The following is an 18,310-nucleotide window of genomic DNA, read 5'->3' as shown; positions in this document are numbered from 1 at the left end:
ACTTTGAAAAATGCAAAAATGGGCATTTTTCAAGGAATTCGCAAATTACCACCAACTTGAAGTTTGTGGTAATTTGCGATTCCTTAGGGACAATTTGCAATTTTTTTTAGCTTCATACATTGCATTTAAGGAATCGCAAAATTTGGTGCTGTGCTCAATCTACGGCAGACTCCCTATGCTGCCATGCTGGGCAATGTTACTCTCCACCCCCCCTCTATTGATCCTGGTGCTGTGCTCAATCTACTGCAGACTCCCTATGCTGCCATGCTGGGCAATGTTACTCTCCACCCCCCCCTCCATTGATCATGGTGCTGTGCTCAATCTACTGCAGACTCCCTATGCTGCCATGCTGGGCAATGTTACTCTCCACCCCTCCCTCCATTGATCCTGGTGCTGTGCTCAATCTACTGCAGACTCCCTATGCTGCCATGCTGGGCAATGTTACTCTCCACCCCCCCTCCATTGATCCTGGTGCTGTGCTCAATCTACTGCAGACTCCCTATGCTGCCATGCTGGGCAATGTGACTCTCCGCCCCCCTCCATTGATCCTGGCGCTGTGCTCAATCTACTGCAGACTCCCTATGCTGCCATGCTGGGCAATGTTACTCTTCACCCCTCCATTGATCCTGGTGCTGTGCTCAATCTACTGCAGACTCCCTATGCTGCCATGCTGGGCAATGTTACTCTCCGCCCCCCCTCTATTGATCCTGGTGCTGTGCTCAATCTACTGCAGACTCCCTAGGCTGCCATGCTGGGCAATGTTACTCTCCGCCCCCCCCTCCATTGATCCTGGTGCTGTGCTCAATCTACTGCAGACTCCCTATGCTGCCATGCTGGGCAATGTTACTCTCCACCCCCCCCCCTCCATTGATCATGGCGCTGTGCTCAATCTACTGCAGACTCCCTATGCTGCCATGCTGGGCAATGTTACTCTCTGCCCCCCCTCTATTGATCCTGGTGCTGTGCTCAATCTACTGCAGACTCCCTATGCTGCCATGCTGGGCAATGTTACTCTCCACCCCCCCCTCCATTGATCATGGCGCTGTGCTCAATCTACTGCAGACTCCCTATGCTGCCATGCTGGGCAATGTGACTCTCCGCCCCCCTCCATTGATCCTGGCGCTGTGCTCAATCTACTGCAGACTCCCTATGCTGCCATGCTGGGCAATGTTACTCTCCGCCCCCCCCTCTATTGATCCTGGTGCTGTGCTCAATCTACTGCAGACTCCCTATGCTGCCATGCTGGGCAATGTTACTCTCCGCCCCCCCTCTATTGATCCTGGTGCTGTGCTCAATCTACTGCAGACTCCCTAGGCTGCCATGCTGGACAATGTTACTCTCCGCCCCCCCTCCATTGATCCTGGTGCTGTGCTCAATCTACTGCAGACTCCCTATGCTGCCATGCTGGGCAATGTTACTCTCTGCCCCCCCTCTATTGATCCTGGTGCTGTGCTCAATCTACTGCAGACTCCCTATGCTGCCATGCTGGGCAATGTTACTCTCCACCCCCCCCCTCCATTGATCATGGCGCTGTGCTCAATCTACTGCAGACTCCCTATGCTGCCATGCTGGGCAATGTTACTCTCCACCCCCCCCTCTATTGATCCTGGTGCTGTGCTCAATCTACTGCAGACTCCCTATGCTGCCACGCTGGGCAATGTTACTCTCCGCCCGCCCTTCATTGATCCTGGTGCTGTGCTCAATCTACTGCAGACTCCCTATGCTGCCATGCTGGGCAATGTTACTCTCCCCTCCCTCCATTAATCCTGGTGCTGTGCTCAATCTACTACAGACTCCCTATGCTGCCATGATGGGCAATGTTACTCTCCGCTCCCCCCTCCATTGATCCTGGTGCTGTGCTCAATCTACAGCAGACTCCCAATGCTGCCACGCTGGGCAATGTTACTCTCCGCTCCCCTCCATTAATCCTGGTGCTGTGCTCAATCTACTACAGACTCCCTATGCTGCCATGATGGGCAATGTTACTCTCCGCCCCCCCTCCATTGATCCTGGTGCTGTGCTCAATCTACTACAGACTCCCTATGCTGCCATGCTGGACAATGTCACTCTCCGCCCCACCCTTTGGTGCACCCTTCATTGAGATCAAAGACGCGCTGGTGCACTGGATAAAGTTACATACTCATCGAGGCTGGGGCGGTGGAATTTGTCAGTGAGGCCCTAGAGTGAGTTGGGTGGACTCAGGCAGGTCACAATGGTCAGAGGATTGTGTGATGGTTCATTTTAACAGTCCCAGTATTGTGGCAGATCTACTGCCAGCCCTACCCACTGAAGATATGTGACCCACCCGGTATAGTTGCCCTCCCCTTGGGATATTTCTATAGACCTGAAAGCGTTGATGGTCCTCCGGTGTCTCAGGTTCCGGTGGGCGGGGCTCCCCAACTGAGCGCCCGACTGCCTTCTAGGCACTCCCCTCTCTGGTGCTACAACTAGATTTGCTCCTCTGAGTGCTCTGGAGTCATGCACTTGACTGGGCTCTCACGACCCCCTTTGTTGACCCCCACCCTGCTTATGTCTACTCTACAATCTTCAGTAGGTTGGAATCTCCTGGTATGGAATATTGAAGGACTTTTCTGCTAAGTGTACTAACCCTAGATGACTACAGTTGGTCAATAGCTGTCAGATGATCTGCCTCCAATCAACTTGGGAGGTTTAGAATATTCATTCCTAGAAGGTCACTCTTCCTGCTTTACACCAGCAGAGCCCTCGGTGGCAGGGGGTGCTCTGGAGACTGATCACACCTGTTGCAGTTGAGAGTGAATATAGCTGTGACCTCTGCTGGGACGCCCAGATAATGCAGAGGTTGATGTCATTCATGAATTCCCTTCTATTAGTTTTAATTAATTTCCATGCTGCTTGGGGGGGGGGAGACTTGTGTTATGGGCACTTGTGTCCATCGGCTTGATTTGGCTCTTAAGACACTGTGGGAGAGGGTAACTGGGAGGGGAACTAATCTTGCTCGCAGGGGACTTTATTTGTCTTCTCTGCGACTTTGTCGTCGCTAAGGAGGGTCTCAAGCCTGGCGCTTTCCTGGACTCACCTAATCTGGTATTTACTCTGGAAAAGTTAGTAAATTTCCCCAAATCCCCAATTGTTCCGACGATCAAGGGGAGGAGTTGTATGCCGATCATTGATTTAATTTTTGTTTCAGCTCCTTTATATTTGCTTACTTTTACTTTTAATATTATTCACAGCCCCTATGGGCCTCATTTATGAGAAGTGACGCATCGCTGCGTGAAAACAGCGATGCATCACTTTTCACTGCGCCCTCCTTGCGACACCAATGATTCGTCATATTTACATTATGACGCATCATGGCGCAAGGAGTTACAGATACATCAGTATTTCTGACGTATCTGTAGGCACAAAAGTGACGCATTGCTGGAGTGTGTCGCAAAAGTGACGCAACTCCAGCAATGTGTCCTTTCACATGGGGCAAGCCCCATGTGAAAGGGACTGCGTCAGTCTTACGCCTGCTGTGAGGCAGGCGCAAGATTTTGACGCATTTGAGTCCTAGAAGTGGCGCAGTGAAATCTCATAAATTTCACTGCTTCACTTCCATTACCCTTTCTTGCGTCTTTGCTAAGTGTGCGCTGGAGTTTCCCACTTGCCTGGATATAGATGCTGAAGGAAGAGATATCCTCCAAGCTTTTGATTTTATTGCTCTGGGAGTTCTTAGTCTGTTCACAATAACTACTCCCAGCAGTGTGGCCTCCAAAATCCAAAGTGGTTTGCAGGATGTAGGAGGTTTATAAGCAAGCTCTTGAAGCCTGCCAGTCCATCCTGTGGGAGGCAGCCTGGGGGGAGCTATCTCAGGGGTGTGACAGAGGGGGCAGTTCACTTATTTAGTAGGAAGGATTGGCAGAAGTAGTGACGGATTTGACTGTCGGTGAAACAAGTTCAATATTGAAGATGCAACGTGATACGAAAAAAAGCTTCAAACTATTAGTCGTGCTGAGATAAAACCGGTGTAATACAAGTAGAATCTATTCAATGTATCAGACAGGGTTGTTGCAAGGATTCTGCTTAGAAACAGAACTATGCCTGGGGCCACAGAACATCAGTATGTTGGAAGTGAGTCACCATACCACATCAGTACCTCTGAGCCCAAATCAAGACTGCCCTCCCAACCTTTACAGAGTAAGAGGTAAGTTGGCAACCCAGAACACAGACTCTAGACCCTTTCAGGCATCCCGGTAGAAGGCCATCATCTTTCGTTAGCTCACGCATAAGTATCCACAATGCACAGAAATGAGACACGAATAAAGCTTACAATATTTATTGAAAGTATTGTGCTCTATTTTGCAATAGCTGCTCTGCAATCAAAAGACATATACAAGCCAAAAATGTGATTAGCATAATTAACAAACTGTACTCAATGAAAAGGCCTGCAATTTTGGAAGACAGTTGTGCCTAAACCTACCCTCACTATAGAAGCACAGTGATATATTAGAGATTTCTGGGACTTGTGGGGGCCCCATCCTTGGCATACATAGGAAGTTGTTTTACACCTCAGGCAGTAGAGTTATTTCTTGTATCAGGGACTTTGCTTTGTATGAATTTGTCCACTTTGTTTTTAACATAACAAATTTAGATTCATATGATAAGATGTATCCGACCACAGTGCAAATAAAGCACAGTTTATTTCAACCTTGTAGGAAATGTTCTTTCAAATCCCAGCAGAAGAACTGAATAATAAAACATGTGCAGCCTATTTCTAAAATAAATGTGCAGCACAAAAACAAGCCTGTTCAAGCAAAGGCAGCAGACTACCTTTAAGAAATACACAGCAGGGGTATTCAACGTATCAGAGAGGGTCCTTAATAGTATCAGCCGTAGGATCTATTCAACATATCAGAGAGGGTTGTACATAGTATCAGCCGTAGGAGGTATTCATCGTATCAGAGAGGGTCACGCATAGAATCAGCCATAGAAGGAATGCAATGTATCAGGGGTGATGCATAGTACAAAGTATTCCGTTCATCAGAGAGGATCAGGTGCACACATGTGGAACTCAGTTCTGGGGCCTGTGAGGAAGAAACAAAAGAGAGCATGAAGACACTTCTCAGACTAGGGTTGGGGTTAGTCGGGAGATTAGAACAACATTATAGGGTGCACATGTTCTTTAGCAATTAATGAACCATATTGTGATAGGAAGGCCCAGCTTCCCTTTAAACACGTAGGGGCAGATTTACAAGCCCCTTGTGCCCCTTTTACGCTGCCGTTGCGTCACTTTTGTGACGCAGTGGCAGCACAAAAGATGCACCATGGTGCGGTGTACTTACAACGTGACGCATCTGGGAGATGCGTCACGTTGTAAAGCCCTGCACCAGAAGGAGGCGTTCCTGCGCTGGTGGGGGGGGGGGAGGGTTCCAGCACAGGAACGCCTCCCAAAAGTGGCTGAGTGACATCTACAAGATTTCACTCAGTCACTGTGGGGCCCATGCTACGTCAAAACCCTGTGCCTGCTTGAAGCCGGCGTAAGGATTGACGCAGCATTGTAAGAATAGGGCCCCCCTAGAGCCTTGCTGGAGCTGCGTCACGCTTGCAACGCAACTTCAGCAATGCGCCGCCTTCACGGCACAAATGCGTCACGCATCTGTGCCGTTTTTGTCCATTGGTGCGCCACATTGTAAATGCAGCGCATCCATGGTGGCGGAGGCATGGCGCACAGTAAGTGGCGCATCCCTGCTAATATGCAGGGATGCGCCACTTATTGTAAATCTGCCCCCAAGTGCCTGCAAGGGTTAAATACATGGTATTAAATTCTTAACCTTGAGGGGAAGTGTAGACAATAGAGACACTGTTCCATGTTTTCAGACTCTACCTGTCCAAAGTGGTGGTTTGAGTACTTGTGTAGTTAGACAGCTTGTTCTGCAGGCGAAATTCCACCTTCCCAAGAGTTTGAGAGGATGAAATATCCTGGGTGGTCTCAATGATTTTAACTTTTTTTGTGCTACATCAGCTATGTACGCATTTTAATTTTGGGGGGTTTTATTGGGGTTTCATGCTGAAGGGGTCTATATTTCCCTCTATTATTAGTTAACGGCCACATATTTCAACATAAGGAATTGTGATTCTTAAATAGCGATTTTTAAGGAATCGCTATTTAGGAATCGCCATTCCTTATACATGGAGGAATCACAAAATAGATTGTGATTCCTAAACATTACTGTGAGTAGTTGGCCGGGTAAATGCTGTCCTTGGGCACCTTGCACCAGTCCAGACAAGCCTTATGGTGATTTAAGAGATCTCAGACAACCTTAGCAACTCTCTAAGTGGTAGCTGTGGAAAGCAACCTTCAGGCTTAGTTCAGAGTGCAAAGCAGCTTGTTTTGCCAGAATGCAACCTTATAGTATAGATTAAATGAGAAGATAACCACACATAGTAGTTATAAAAAGATGTATTTATTATGTAACACTATCTACTACATTACAGTATCTCCCACACGGAGATAGACACAAAGGACACAATACTTAAGCAAATAAATCACAGTAAATAGCATTAATACACAGTGGGCCCCAGGGGGGGACCAAACCATATGCTAAGAAAGTGATATAAGAACCACAATTTGAGTCAGAAGAATGTCGAGAGGATGTAGAATTGCTGGGACCCCCAAGGAACCACCCAAGGTGAACGAATAGGGACCCCACGGAGTCTGTGTGCAGTGTGTTGCCACTATGTCTGCTACATACATGTCTATATGCAAGAACATTAGAGACCCTTCCCAGTGCACCCTGAAGAAACCCCGTGGAAGACGGAAGGTTGGAGAGCCAGCCTACCGGTGGATACCATGGTCCTCCCTGCTTAGGCGCTACTGGTGAAACAAGTAGAGGCGGAGCCCCGACGGTCACGTGCCCTAGAGCCCGTCCACTACTTAAAACAGACAGGCAACCTGCGCAGCAGACGCGCAAACAATCTGTAAAGGCAGCGCGATCTGTGAGTGGAATTTGCCTCATTTTCTTTGCTGAAACTACTGTTTTTTAACTGCACCAACCTTTTAAAATTACACAAATCCTTACCGGCAGCACTGTTTAATTGTAATCACCCCGGTCCCCCGCGGGCTTCTGACCTGATTGTTGTGGAGGGTGTTGGGCGGTTTCAGTCCCCCTGCTTAGGCGCTACTGGTGTAACAAGTAGAGGCGGAGCCCCAACGGTCACGTGACTTAGAGCCCGTCCACTACTTAAACAGACAGGCAACCTGCGCAGCGGACGTGCAAACAATCTGTAAAGGCAGCGCGATCTGTGAGTAGAATTTGCCTTGTTTTCTTTGCTGAAACTACTGTTTTTTAACTGCACCAACCTTTCAAAATTGCACAAATCCTTACCGGCAGCACTGTTTAATTGTAATCACCCCGGTCCCCTGCGGGCTTCTGGCCTGATTGTTGTGGTGGGTGTTGGGTGGTTTCAGTCCCCCTGCTTAGGCGCTACTGGTGTAACAAGTAGAGGCGGAGCCCCAACGGTCACGTGACCTAGAGCCCGTCCACTACTTAAAACAGATGACAGGCAACCCACGCAGCGGACGTGCGAACAATCTGTAATGGCAGCGCGATCTGTGAGTGGAATTTGCCTCATTTTCTTTGCTGAAACTACTGTTTTTTAACTGCACCAACCTTTTAAAATTGCACAAATCCTTACAGGCAGCACTGTATAATTGTAATCACCCCGGTCCACCGCGGGATTCTGGCCTGATTGTTGTGGAGAATGTTGGGCGGTTTCAGTCCACTCTGCTTAGGCGCTACTGGTGAAACAAGTAGAGGCGGAGTCGAGATGGTCACGTGACCTACAGCCCGTCCACTACTTAAAACAGATGACAGGCAACCTGCGCAGCGGACTCGCGCAGCTGGCGCGCCGAAGGCACGCCAAAGGCAAGCCGGTCTGTGCTTGTCCGTGCCCGAACGGGACCAGGGGCCATGACCCCTGGTCAATTAGCCCCAGGCAGAGCTGTTCTTTCACCAGATCAGATTGTGGTAAATAAATATTTACCGTCGGAATTTCTATGCGGTAAAGTTCAATAAAATAACTCAATCGGAAATGAGAGGCAGAGTCCGTGGTATCTGAGTTATAAGGGTTTTATTCCATAAAATGGAATGGTTCGAACCATGGTATCATGTTCCTTTCACCATTAAGGTTCAGGAAGGGATAGACAATACTTTATTAACAGACCACAATATATATAGTAAATGCATACAATGGTGATGGATACAGAAGGCGTAACAGCTGAGAGAAACAAGATAAGAACACATGTGCGTAACAGAAAGGCGTGCACGAGGGCGTACACAGAGGTGTGTGCCAGAAACGTCACATGAAAGTGTCACAAGTGGGTGGATACATAGAGGAATCTTGCAGTGTCAGCAGAAATCTGTAGCAAGGATGCGCGCGCAGCAGCATGACGTGTGACTGACGTGAGGCTGGAGGGTGCAGGGGACTTGACATTTAGCACTAAAGGAAAGAGACAGAAGTCTGGCATGTCAGATCGACTCATTCCTAAATCATATCTGATATCTTGTGTTTGGGGAACTATATTATCTAGAAGGAAAGGTCTCTTGGGCAGAGGCTACTCTATACTGACTATTAATGCGTGCATAGGTGACTACGTGTCTGCGTGTAATGCGAGGGGCCATGGGCCTACCATGGTAACGGGAGCAATGAATTACTTGCATGGAGACAGAAAGGCCGGGCCCTTTGCTCTGCAGCCGGGGATTGTTTATCTATTCTGCTAGACTGGAATGTGTTTTCGAGGAGCTGAGCTCGGCTATACTGATAACTCGAAGGCAAAATACTGTCTTTGGCAGGCAAGCAGGCCGAGCCGTACACCGCTCGCCACGCAGGGAGTAGGACAGAGGTCAGGGATGTATCCCACATTGTAGCTTTCAGGAGGCAGAGAGCAGAAAGGGCTCGATGGCAGAAATCAGGGCCTAGCTCTGCAGGGCTAGGAAAACGTGAAAGTGCACCATGAAAAGACGTTGGCAAGGCATACTTAGGAACTGAATGATCAATCCATTCATGGTGGATCTGAAAGAGGACATGTTAACGTTAGACGCAAATGTATTTGCGTCTTCATAACTGATCGAGGAGGGAAGTTACATGCACTTTAAGCTCGTACATGGAGACGGTGGGGTACACGTTAGGGGACATTTCGTGACTATAAAAATTCAAATTACCTCATTCCCTCCTTGTCCCCTATGGACCCTTCATGATATATCGATCTTCATTAATCCATCTATCTGTTCATATAACATCATTTGTTCATCCTTTCTCAGGCTGGATGTGGAGCGTGAACTTGAACGGGGAATGCAGGCTGTGACACACAGGCCACATATCGCTGGCCCACATTGAATGCAGAGACAACAACTGAATACTATGGCCAATATAATCCCTAGGAAAGAAAGTAGCTTCCATCCCCAGGCTGTTATCGTACTCCAGAACCAACCGGACCAAGTCCAGGTGCCTGGATTCTGATGAATCTGATCAGCGATCTTATGAAGACGGGATATGGCTCTATATACTGAGGGTGCATTTTCTGGAATGAAAACACAGCAACTCGATCCAATGACTCTACAAGCCCCGCCCCTATCGGCCAGGATGACGTCAAGGACGAGACGATTTTGAAGAACAACAAGTCTTATAGCAGACTGTTCCTCCGTTATGTTACTTAGGGTGGAAGTAGTTTCGTTCACTACTGCTTCAAGTGTTCTGGTCAATTTTCGTATCAATTTGCTATTCGAGACAGGTCCTAAAAAGAAAAAGAATCCTCTATTAAAATCTGTATATTGTTCCCATGCTGTTTCAGTCTGATCTACAATTGGGAGTTATCTCTTGTGTCTAGATTGTATAAGCTGAGCATTTCTATGGTAATCAGGAGGAGCTAGAAAAACAGGGGGCAGTAGGAATGCGATATAACAAGTTCCATCCCAATCTAGGGGTAAACGTATGTATGCGGTATGACCACAAACGAAATAGGAATGACGGGAATCTTTGAATGTGGACTTGCCCTTATCACTGAATTCCATCACAGTAGTACATTCACTATGACCTAAGTGTTTTGAACCATTCTTTCTGACACATAATTCGCCTTTAACGGGTAACACTGACATAGAGGGCAAATCTGGTTCGGTTTCAGACTGGACATTCAGAATCATGAGGTTAAGTGTATAATTACCTAATCCATATACTTCGTTTTCTAGATCGGTCCCTGTCCTTTGTGGGAGACCATCCTTGTCTGGGAAACATGCTCGATGCATGACTGTGTTCAGATTTCCCCATACCCAATTGCCTTGGTAAACTAGGGAATCAGTGTCTACAGAATTAATTAAGCTGAACCAGGCACCACAGGAACCATTATGTGTAAACGGATACGGGAAGAGGGGCAGAGCTCCCTTGTATTTCTGATAGGGAGGGAGTCGGCCATATATCCAACAATTTGTAGCATTGCTGGTCTGATGGGAATGGTGTAACATACTGATGAATGTATTGTTGCGCAGCGCAAGTCTGTAAGATACTTCATGTGGAGGCAGTTCACTGAACGTGTGCTCTGCAGTGTTATTAGGAGTAGAGTGTGCAATAGGAAAGAACATATGCAATAATACACTTATGACAATAACCATAAGACTCAGAAAAAACATAATCAATAACGTAATGACAAAATAACTCCAGAGAGATTTACAATGTTTCTGTTTCTTGATCTGTTTCTGTCTATCTCTCTCTCTATTGGGGTCTAACTTGTACATGTCAGGAACCTGTCTAACCGCTTCACCTAGGGGAGGACTTAAACAATTAAACTGTCTGACTTGCTAGACCTTAATTTTATGCGAAATTCTTGAGAAGGAGTTTTCTCTACCAGGGGAAGTTTAGTATCAGTCTCTGAAACGGGGCCGGGCTGGGAGGCTGTATTTGGCGGCAGTCCATAGTGTTTCTTGATGTGGCTGGAGTGGAGCCAGCCTTTGCGGCCCTCCACCTTCACTGCTGTCCTTGTGGTTAGTAAAACAAGCTTCGGCTCCTGCCAGCGGGGCTCCAGCGGACTCCTCCTGTCGAAATTCCAAACAAAGATGTAATCACCAGGGACGATCTCGTGTGGCTTCACCTCGGTGTTGTCGGGAAAGGCTGCAGCCACCTGTGAACGACATGATTGTAGTGCAGACATCAAGGAAGCAAGGTAATCTGTCAGCATATTACAGTCAACATCGGTTATTTTACGAGGCAGAGGCGTCCCCCACTTATTCGGTGGCCTACCAAAGACCACCTCGTACGGGGATAGCCCTGTTCTAGAGTGTGCGACCATTCTCATGTAAAACAATGCAACTGGCAAGGCGACTATCCAGTCAACCCCTTTCTCGGCACAAATCTTGGCAAGACGTGTTTTCAGTGTCTGGTTGTGTCTCTCTACGAGACCTGCTGCCTCGGGATGTCGGACGCAGTGGAACTTCCACTGATATCCTAGCAGGAGTGATACCTGCTTCATAAGCTCGGACGAAAATGGCTGACCGTTATCTGAATACACGACACGAGGCAAACCGTACCGTGGGAAGAATTCACGAACCAACTGTTTGGCAGTGGTCGGAGCAGTGTAATCTGGGACTGGATATGCTTCTGTCCAACGGGAAAGTGCACATACAACTACGAGGACATATTTAAATCCTCGACATCGTTCCATCTGGATATAATCCATCTGGAGGACTTCAAAAGGGTAATCGGGAGGATTGAATCCACCTTTCTCTACAGGAATGCTTTTGCCTGGGTTGAACTGACAACAGATCATGCAAGTACGCACTTTCTGTTTTGCTGCTGCTCGTAAATGTTTGTTGTACCAGAGATTCTGTAAACTGTCTAACATGGCTTTTTCTCCTAAGTGTGCTGGACTGTGTGCGGTGTTAATCATAACTTGAACCATAGAGTCGGGGAGAAACCATGTGGCTTTTCCCTTCGTCATCCATCCCTGGTTGTCTGGATCCCTCCTAGTTCAGTCCATTTCTTTATTTCGTCTGGAGTAGCATGTGTCTGTATGTCAATTACATCTAGTGCGGGATCCTTAACTGTCATGCAATGTGTCGGTGTCGGAACTATTGTCTTTGTCATATCAGCTGCATGTGTATGAGTCAGAGCTGTGTGTTTCGCGGTTCGATCGGCCAGGTCGTTACCCTGGGAAATAGTATTGGTAACTTTAGTATGTGCCTTGCACTTCATGATAGCTATGGCTGATGGCAAATGTATTGCTTCTAACAATGCTTGAATGAGGGGACCATGCTGGATCTTGGCTCCGTGAGAGGTCAAGAAACCTCTTTCTTGCCAGAGTACACCGAAGTCGTGTACGACTCCAAATGCATAACGTGAATCTGTGTATATGTTAACATTCCTGTTCTTGGCTACTATACAGGCTCGAGTCAAAGCAATGAGCTCCGCAGCTTGAGCAGACAGTGTATCAATACGGTGTGTTTCTTTGACTTCAGTTTCAGTGGTTACTGCATATGCGGCCACTAATTCTCCTGTGCTTGTTCTCATACATGAACCGTCCACATAAAGTGTCAGGTCTGGGTTAGTCAGTGCAACATCTGTCAAGTCTCGTCGGGGCTTTGTTACTGCATTAATGATCTCTATACAATCATGTGGAGCTGGATCTGTTATGTTCGAGGGTAACAATGTGGCAGGATTAAGTATACTGCAGCGTCTGATTTCTATGTGTGGCTGGAACAATGTCAATTCATAACCTGTCAGTCGTGCTATAGTCAAGTGTTGAGTCTGTGTTCTGTTTAAAAGAACTTCCACAGAGTGTGGAACTTGTACTTTCAGGGGATGTCCTAACACTATGGAATCACTTTGTCGGATTGCTAGGGCTGTCGCTGCAACTGATTTTAAGCACGCAGGCAGGGCCTGGGCTACTGGGTCTAATGTACTCGAAAAAGAAGCACACGGCTTATGTGAACCTGCTTGGTCTTGTGTGAGGACAGATAATGCTGTGCCATCACGTTCTGTAACGAAAAGTGTAAAAGGTTTGCTGTAACATGGTGTTGCTAAAACTGGTGCTTGGCATAATGCTTTCTTTAATTCATCAAAAGCCTGTGTGTGTTCCTGAGTCCAAGGGAGGACAGTCGAAGTCGCTGCCTCCTGTGTTGTCAACTGTATAAGTGGCTTGGCTAGAAATGAGTACTGGGGAATCCATTGTCTTCAGTAAGAGGTGAGGCCAATGAAGGCCCGCACTTCCTTTTGTGTCTTGGGTTGCGGTAAGTGTGCAATTAACTGAATGCGGTCAGGTGTTAGCTGTCCCCCCCTCTTGGACAGCAAGTGCCCAAGGTACACCACTTGCTGAACACAGAATTGTAACTTTGAAGGGGACACCTTGTGTCCCTTGTCAGCCAAGAAATGCAAAACCGTCAGTGATGCTTGTTCACATTCAGGTTCGCTACGGGCGGTGATCAACAGATCATCGACGTACTGGAGTAAAGCAGTGTTAACTGGCATGTGAATACTGTCAAGTTGTCTTTTTAAAGCTTGGCTGTAGATGCTGGGGCTTTCTGTGAATCCTTGAGGTGCGCGTGCAAATTTGAAGCTACGGCCATTTAAACAGAATCCGAAAAGATATTGGCTCTCCGGATCAATGGGGACACTGAAGAAGGCGTTCTTGAGGTCAATCACAGTAAAGAACGTCGCCTCTGAATCAATAGCAGTCAATAATGATGAGATGTCTGGGACCACAGGATACTGTGGTACGATGCATTTATTTAATTCTCGTAAATCAATCACCAACCGATAAACTGGAGGTGCATTCGGGTCAGTAGGTTTAAGAATCGGAATGATAGGGGAATTACATAGATTGGAGTCGGTTTCTACAACCACTCCCTGTGCAATGAGCTCTTCAATGATTTCCAGTAAAGCCACTACAGCATCGGGTGGTAACTTGTATTGTCGGATTCGGGGTAATACAACTCCTGGCTTGAGTGTAACTCGGTATGGTGTAATGTGCATACAACCTACATCAGTTGGGCCTTGCGCCCACAAATGTTCTGGTACATTTTTCAATCTGACATCAATTTCTCGTAATACATAGTGACCCTTAAAGTCACGCAAAAACAGTCTAACTCCTTCCGGAGAACAACATATCACTGCTCCTAGAGCCTTTAGCGTCTTGATACCTAACATGTTTTCTGGACATGATTTCGTGAGCAATAGGTCTGTAGTACGTGACAATGGACCAACTGCTAGGGGAACAGGTTTCGATAATTCATTAACAATAGGCTGTCCTGAAAATCCAAGGGAAACATTCTGTGAGCCTGAGAGGGGTGCCCCTGGAACCTCGTCGTGACTTATTGTTGTTCGACTTGCCCCTGTGTCAATCAAAAACTTTCTATCTTTTCCTAATACTTGACTATGTACATAAGGACCCTCTTGATCTACAGGAACTTCAATGAGAGGCAAGCCAACCTCCCTCTCTAGGCTGTTTCATGAGTATCGTTGATAGTCGGGGTAATCAGATTGTGCGTACTGGTACATCTGCTGTGAAACTTGCTGTGTTGCGGCAATGGGCTGTGGATGTGGTACCGCTACTGTCTGTACTGTCTGTTGTGGAGCAGGCATGGGCTGTACGTTCTGTGGAATATGCTGCTGGACCTGATGTTGGACCTGATCCTGTCTAGGCTGACGTGGTCTCTCTTTAGTTTTTCCTGTTGCTATATTGTGTTTCAGAACTGTACATTCATTCACATAGTGACCTGGCTGTTTACAATAGTTGCATGTCCCTTTAACGGGAGCCGCCGTATTATTAGACTGTGTCATACCCCTCTTCTGACCGTCAGCTGGAACTGACTGAGCAACTAACATTTTCATTTTCGTATCTTTCATACGTCTCTGTTCGTGATCTTGTTCTTCCCTAATTCTATTCTGGTGGTACTGTAACATTTGTAACATTTGGGAAGGCGTATTTGCTTGCCATGTACTTTCTACTTTTAAAACACGGTTCTTAACTTGAGGCAGGGAATTCTCGACTAATTTTGATACAAAGAGGTGTGGGTATGACTCGCTACTTGTTTTCAGGCCACTGTTAATAATAAAGCATTTCTCGAATCTTGAATAAAAATCACTAGTATCTTCATCGTGTTTCTGCTTACAGGCTGAGATTGCGTCCCAGACTTCCTTTTTAGTCGCTAACAGTCTAGGCAAAACCTGTACTAATAAACCTGGTAATGCTTTAGCTTTATCCCCAAGGCCTAACCCTGGGGTACGACCATTTTCTTCTACTTCTAATGCAGCCCAATCAATTTTTGTGTCGCCCACCTCCCATTCTTTCTCCCTTAGTTTCTCGTAAATTCCTGCAGGCAACAGTACTTTTAACATTTTCATAATATCTGAATACGTGTAATCGCCCATGAGTAACATATCTTTAATTTCTCGGTGAAAACCTGCAGGGTCTTTATCATGACTGGGCACTATTTTCTTCATTTCCAATAATTCCATTTTAGTGATGGGTGTGTATACGAATACACGTTCTAGTGTGTTATCGTCTTTTCTGACCGGATGTACTTCCCGTAAGGGATTCTGTCTGTCAAAGTAAAACATTTTTCTTTCTGAGGGTGGTGGAGCTGAAATAAACTGTGGTTTCAGGAAGGCACTATATTTGTGTCTATGTTCTAGAATTTCTTTAATTAAATCAGTACCTAGGCCTCTCCATCTATTCGAGAGTAGTTCTATTAATATATCTGGTAAGGGACCTGGATCAGAATGTTGGCTTTTGAACAACGTAATAAGATGCTGAATCATGTATACACCAGCTAATTTCTGTTCATCTGGGGAAAGGTTCAAAAACGTTTGTGCTACTGTATCATCATTATAGGTACTAGAATTGTTAGCCCATTGTACTGCGGACCGGGCTAGTTCTTGTTCATCCATGGAATTGAGTACATGGTACCCCATTCGATCTTGAAGTATTTTATCGGTAGCCTGAAACATATGTTCAGGAGATCTCGGATTTGATATAGCAGAGAGAAAAAGTCTTTTGCTTTCTGGACGTATTGTTTTCTTAAGGTATCTTCCCTTACCTACATATACTATTATCTCTTTGTCTGACTGTTGCGAAGTTTCTGCTAGGTCCTCTATATCATCCTCCTCTTGCGAGGAAGTTGGATCGTCTAATTCAAGTAGTTCTTCAGGTGCTCGCTGGGCATGTATTTCTATTATTTCTTTACGGATCTTTCTAACCATATGATGTACACTGTTCTCCTTATCATGTTTACCCTCCGACATATTCTGGCTCCATCTAGTCAGTCTATTCATCTCACTTTGCGGAAAACCTGCCTGATCTTGTTCTCTTATTAAACAATTTACCAAAAATCGCATTATTAAACCCTTAGTCTCAACTTTTTGGCGTGACATGGCTTCAGCAACAGACTCCGGTCCTTCTCCTGTTCTAATAAAATAATACAATTTATCTAGATGTTCTGGCATTCCTGGTAGTAGTATCAAATAATCTGTAACGCGTCTCAAACGTATGGACGCTAACAACATGGGTCCCGACGTACCAGGCACCGGGTCATATCTGCAGTCTGTAAGTTCTCTTCTAAGTTGTTCGGCCGGTGCGCCTTTCGGTGTCCGGGCCTTTGCTAGATCTCTCATTGTCATTCGGTGTAACTGTGGGGGTGTTTGATAACCTCCTGTAGCACCTCCTGAAGCGGAGGCTTGAGCATAACCTGGCTGTAGGGTCGGTACCTGCTGTAGCTGGGTTGGGTCCTGGACCACGCCAGTCCCAAAAGGATTTAATGGAGGCAGTTGTTGAACACCGGGGGGAACAACGGGAACGGGTGCGGGTAGCGGACCTGGAGGGATCTGCTGTTGTGGACCTGGGGGCTGACGTTCAGGGGGTAGGTGGACGTCAGCAGGTGCAGGTGGTGCGGGTACATGGGCAGGTGCAGTAGTATAAGTAGGAGCTACATCATCCAAATAGGACGAAATAAAAATGTCTGCTGCGGTCTTGTGACGTAATTTAGTCGGAACCAATGGAGGGGGCAGATCTTTTGGTATTTCCGGAGTGGCCTTAGGTAAACCCTCGGCAAAAAGAGGATACATACCATTCACAAGAGTGTTTCGTTGTCGGTCTACTTGTTCTGCTTTAACTCGTATTCCTTCTTCAACTAGTACGTTTTCTCAGGCTTTATCTGAATCTTCTCTGTGTTTTTCTGCTTTCCTGAATTCTTTTTCTGTACGTCTATGCGATTCTTTACGCCACAATTCTATGGCGTCTTTCTGAGATTGTCTGGCTTTCTTTTTCCATAGCGCTTCTTCTACTCTCATGATGCAGTCTGCATCCCATGTCCCTGTAACGGGCCATCTATATTTCTCGTCTAGGTTCTTAGTATAATCGACCCATAAATCTAGATATAATATGGCATCTAAGCCGTGTTTATGATACATAAAATTTCCTGGAGTGTCCCTAGGTGGGATAGGAATCGCTTCCTCTAGTATCCCTTTCCTAGTTCCTAACTGTCTTAACTTTGAAAACAATGGCATCTTGATATTTTGGCACTTGACACTTACTCGAGCTTGAACACAATTTTTACACAGAAAACACGGAAATGTACATCAAACAGTCACTCATACCACGATATTAATCACATAGAAACATTTGACCACATATTGCCTATGCTTGAATTCTATAACGAAAACAGATTCGAACCGTTTAAGACACGAATTACTTGATATACTGCTAAACAGTACAGATACACTGCTAAAACAGTGCAGACCGGGTCTGTGTACCCAAACCCGTCTTGACCGGATACATGGTAATGCACCCGTCTAGATGCGTCCCCAGCAACGGTACTCACTGGGAAGCACGGAACGGAAGGCCTCGGAAACTCGTCTGGACTGGACCGGACTGGACTGGACTCGACTCGACTCGTGACGTCACAGGCACGTCGGAACTGGTGGGCCTCTAGACACCTCGGACCTTGCTCTCTCGGCTGGGCTCTGGTCGGGATCCTCCGCACTCCTCACCGCCTCGTCTGGGTGTCGATCGCAGTCTCAGTCACCTCCGTTGACCTGAGGGAGATACAGGAAATCCTGCGGGTACGCGTAATTGTCCGTCACGGCTGTGGCAGGGGGCTAGGCCTGCAACGCACCGCCAGCGTGTAAGGTGGGGGAGGGGTCCCTATTCGGGTGCCAAATTAATGTGGTAAATAAATATTTACCGTCGAAATTTCTATGCGGTAAAGTTCAATAAAATAACTCAATCGGAAATGAGAGGCAGAGTCCGTGGTATCTGAGTTATAAGGGTTTTATTCCATAAAATGGAATGGTTCGAACCATGGTATCA

General features: G+C 46.6%; 1 protein-coding gene across 1 annotated transcript in view; it reads right to left on the bottom strand.

The window, feature by feature from the left end:
• Positions 1-4,281: 4,281 nt before the first annotated feature.
• The window catches only part of LOC147706631 (uncharacterized), a 147,188-nt gene continuing 133,159 nt past the window's right edge, over positions 4,282-18,310 (bottom strand). The window contains exon 8 of the mRNA XM_086933118.1: positions 4,282-5,045. Coding sequence (XP_086789244.1) covers positions 5,033-5,045 — 13 coding nt within the window. The 3' untranslated portion in view covers positions 4,282-5,032. The remainder of the gene's footprint in view (positions 5,046-18,310) is intronic.

The sequence above is a fragment of the Lissotriton vulgaris genome, chromosome 7 (genome assembly GCF_964263255.1).
Source record: "Lissotriton vulgaris chromosome 7, aLisVul1.2, whole genome shotgun sequence".
Lineage (NCBI taxonomy): Eukaryota > Metazoa > Chordata > Amphibia > Caudata > Salamandridae > Lissotriton > Lissotriton vulgaris.
This window is presented reverse-complemented; position numbering and strand designations above follow the sequence as displayed.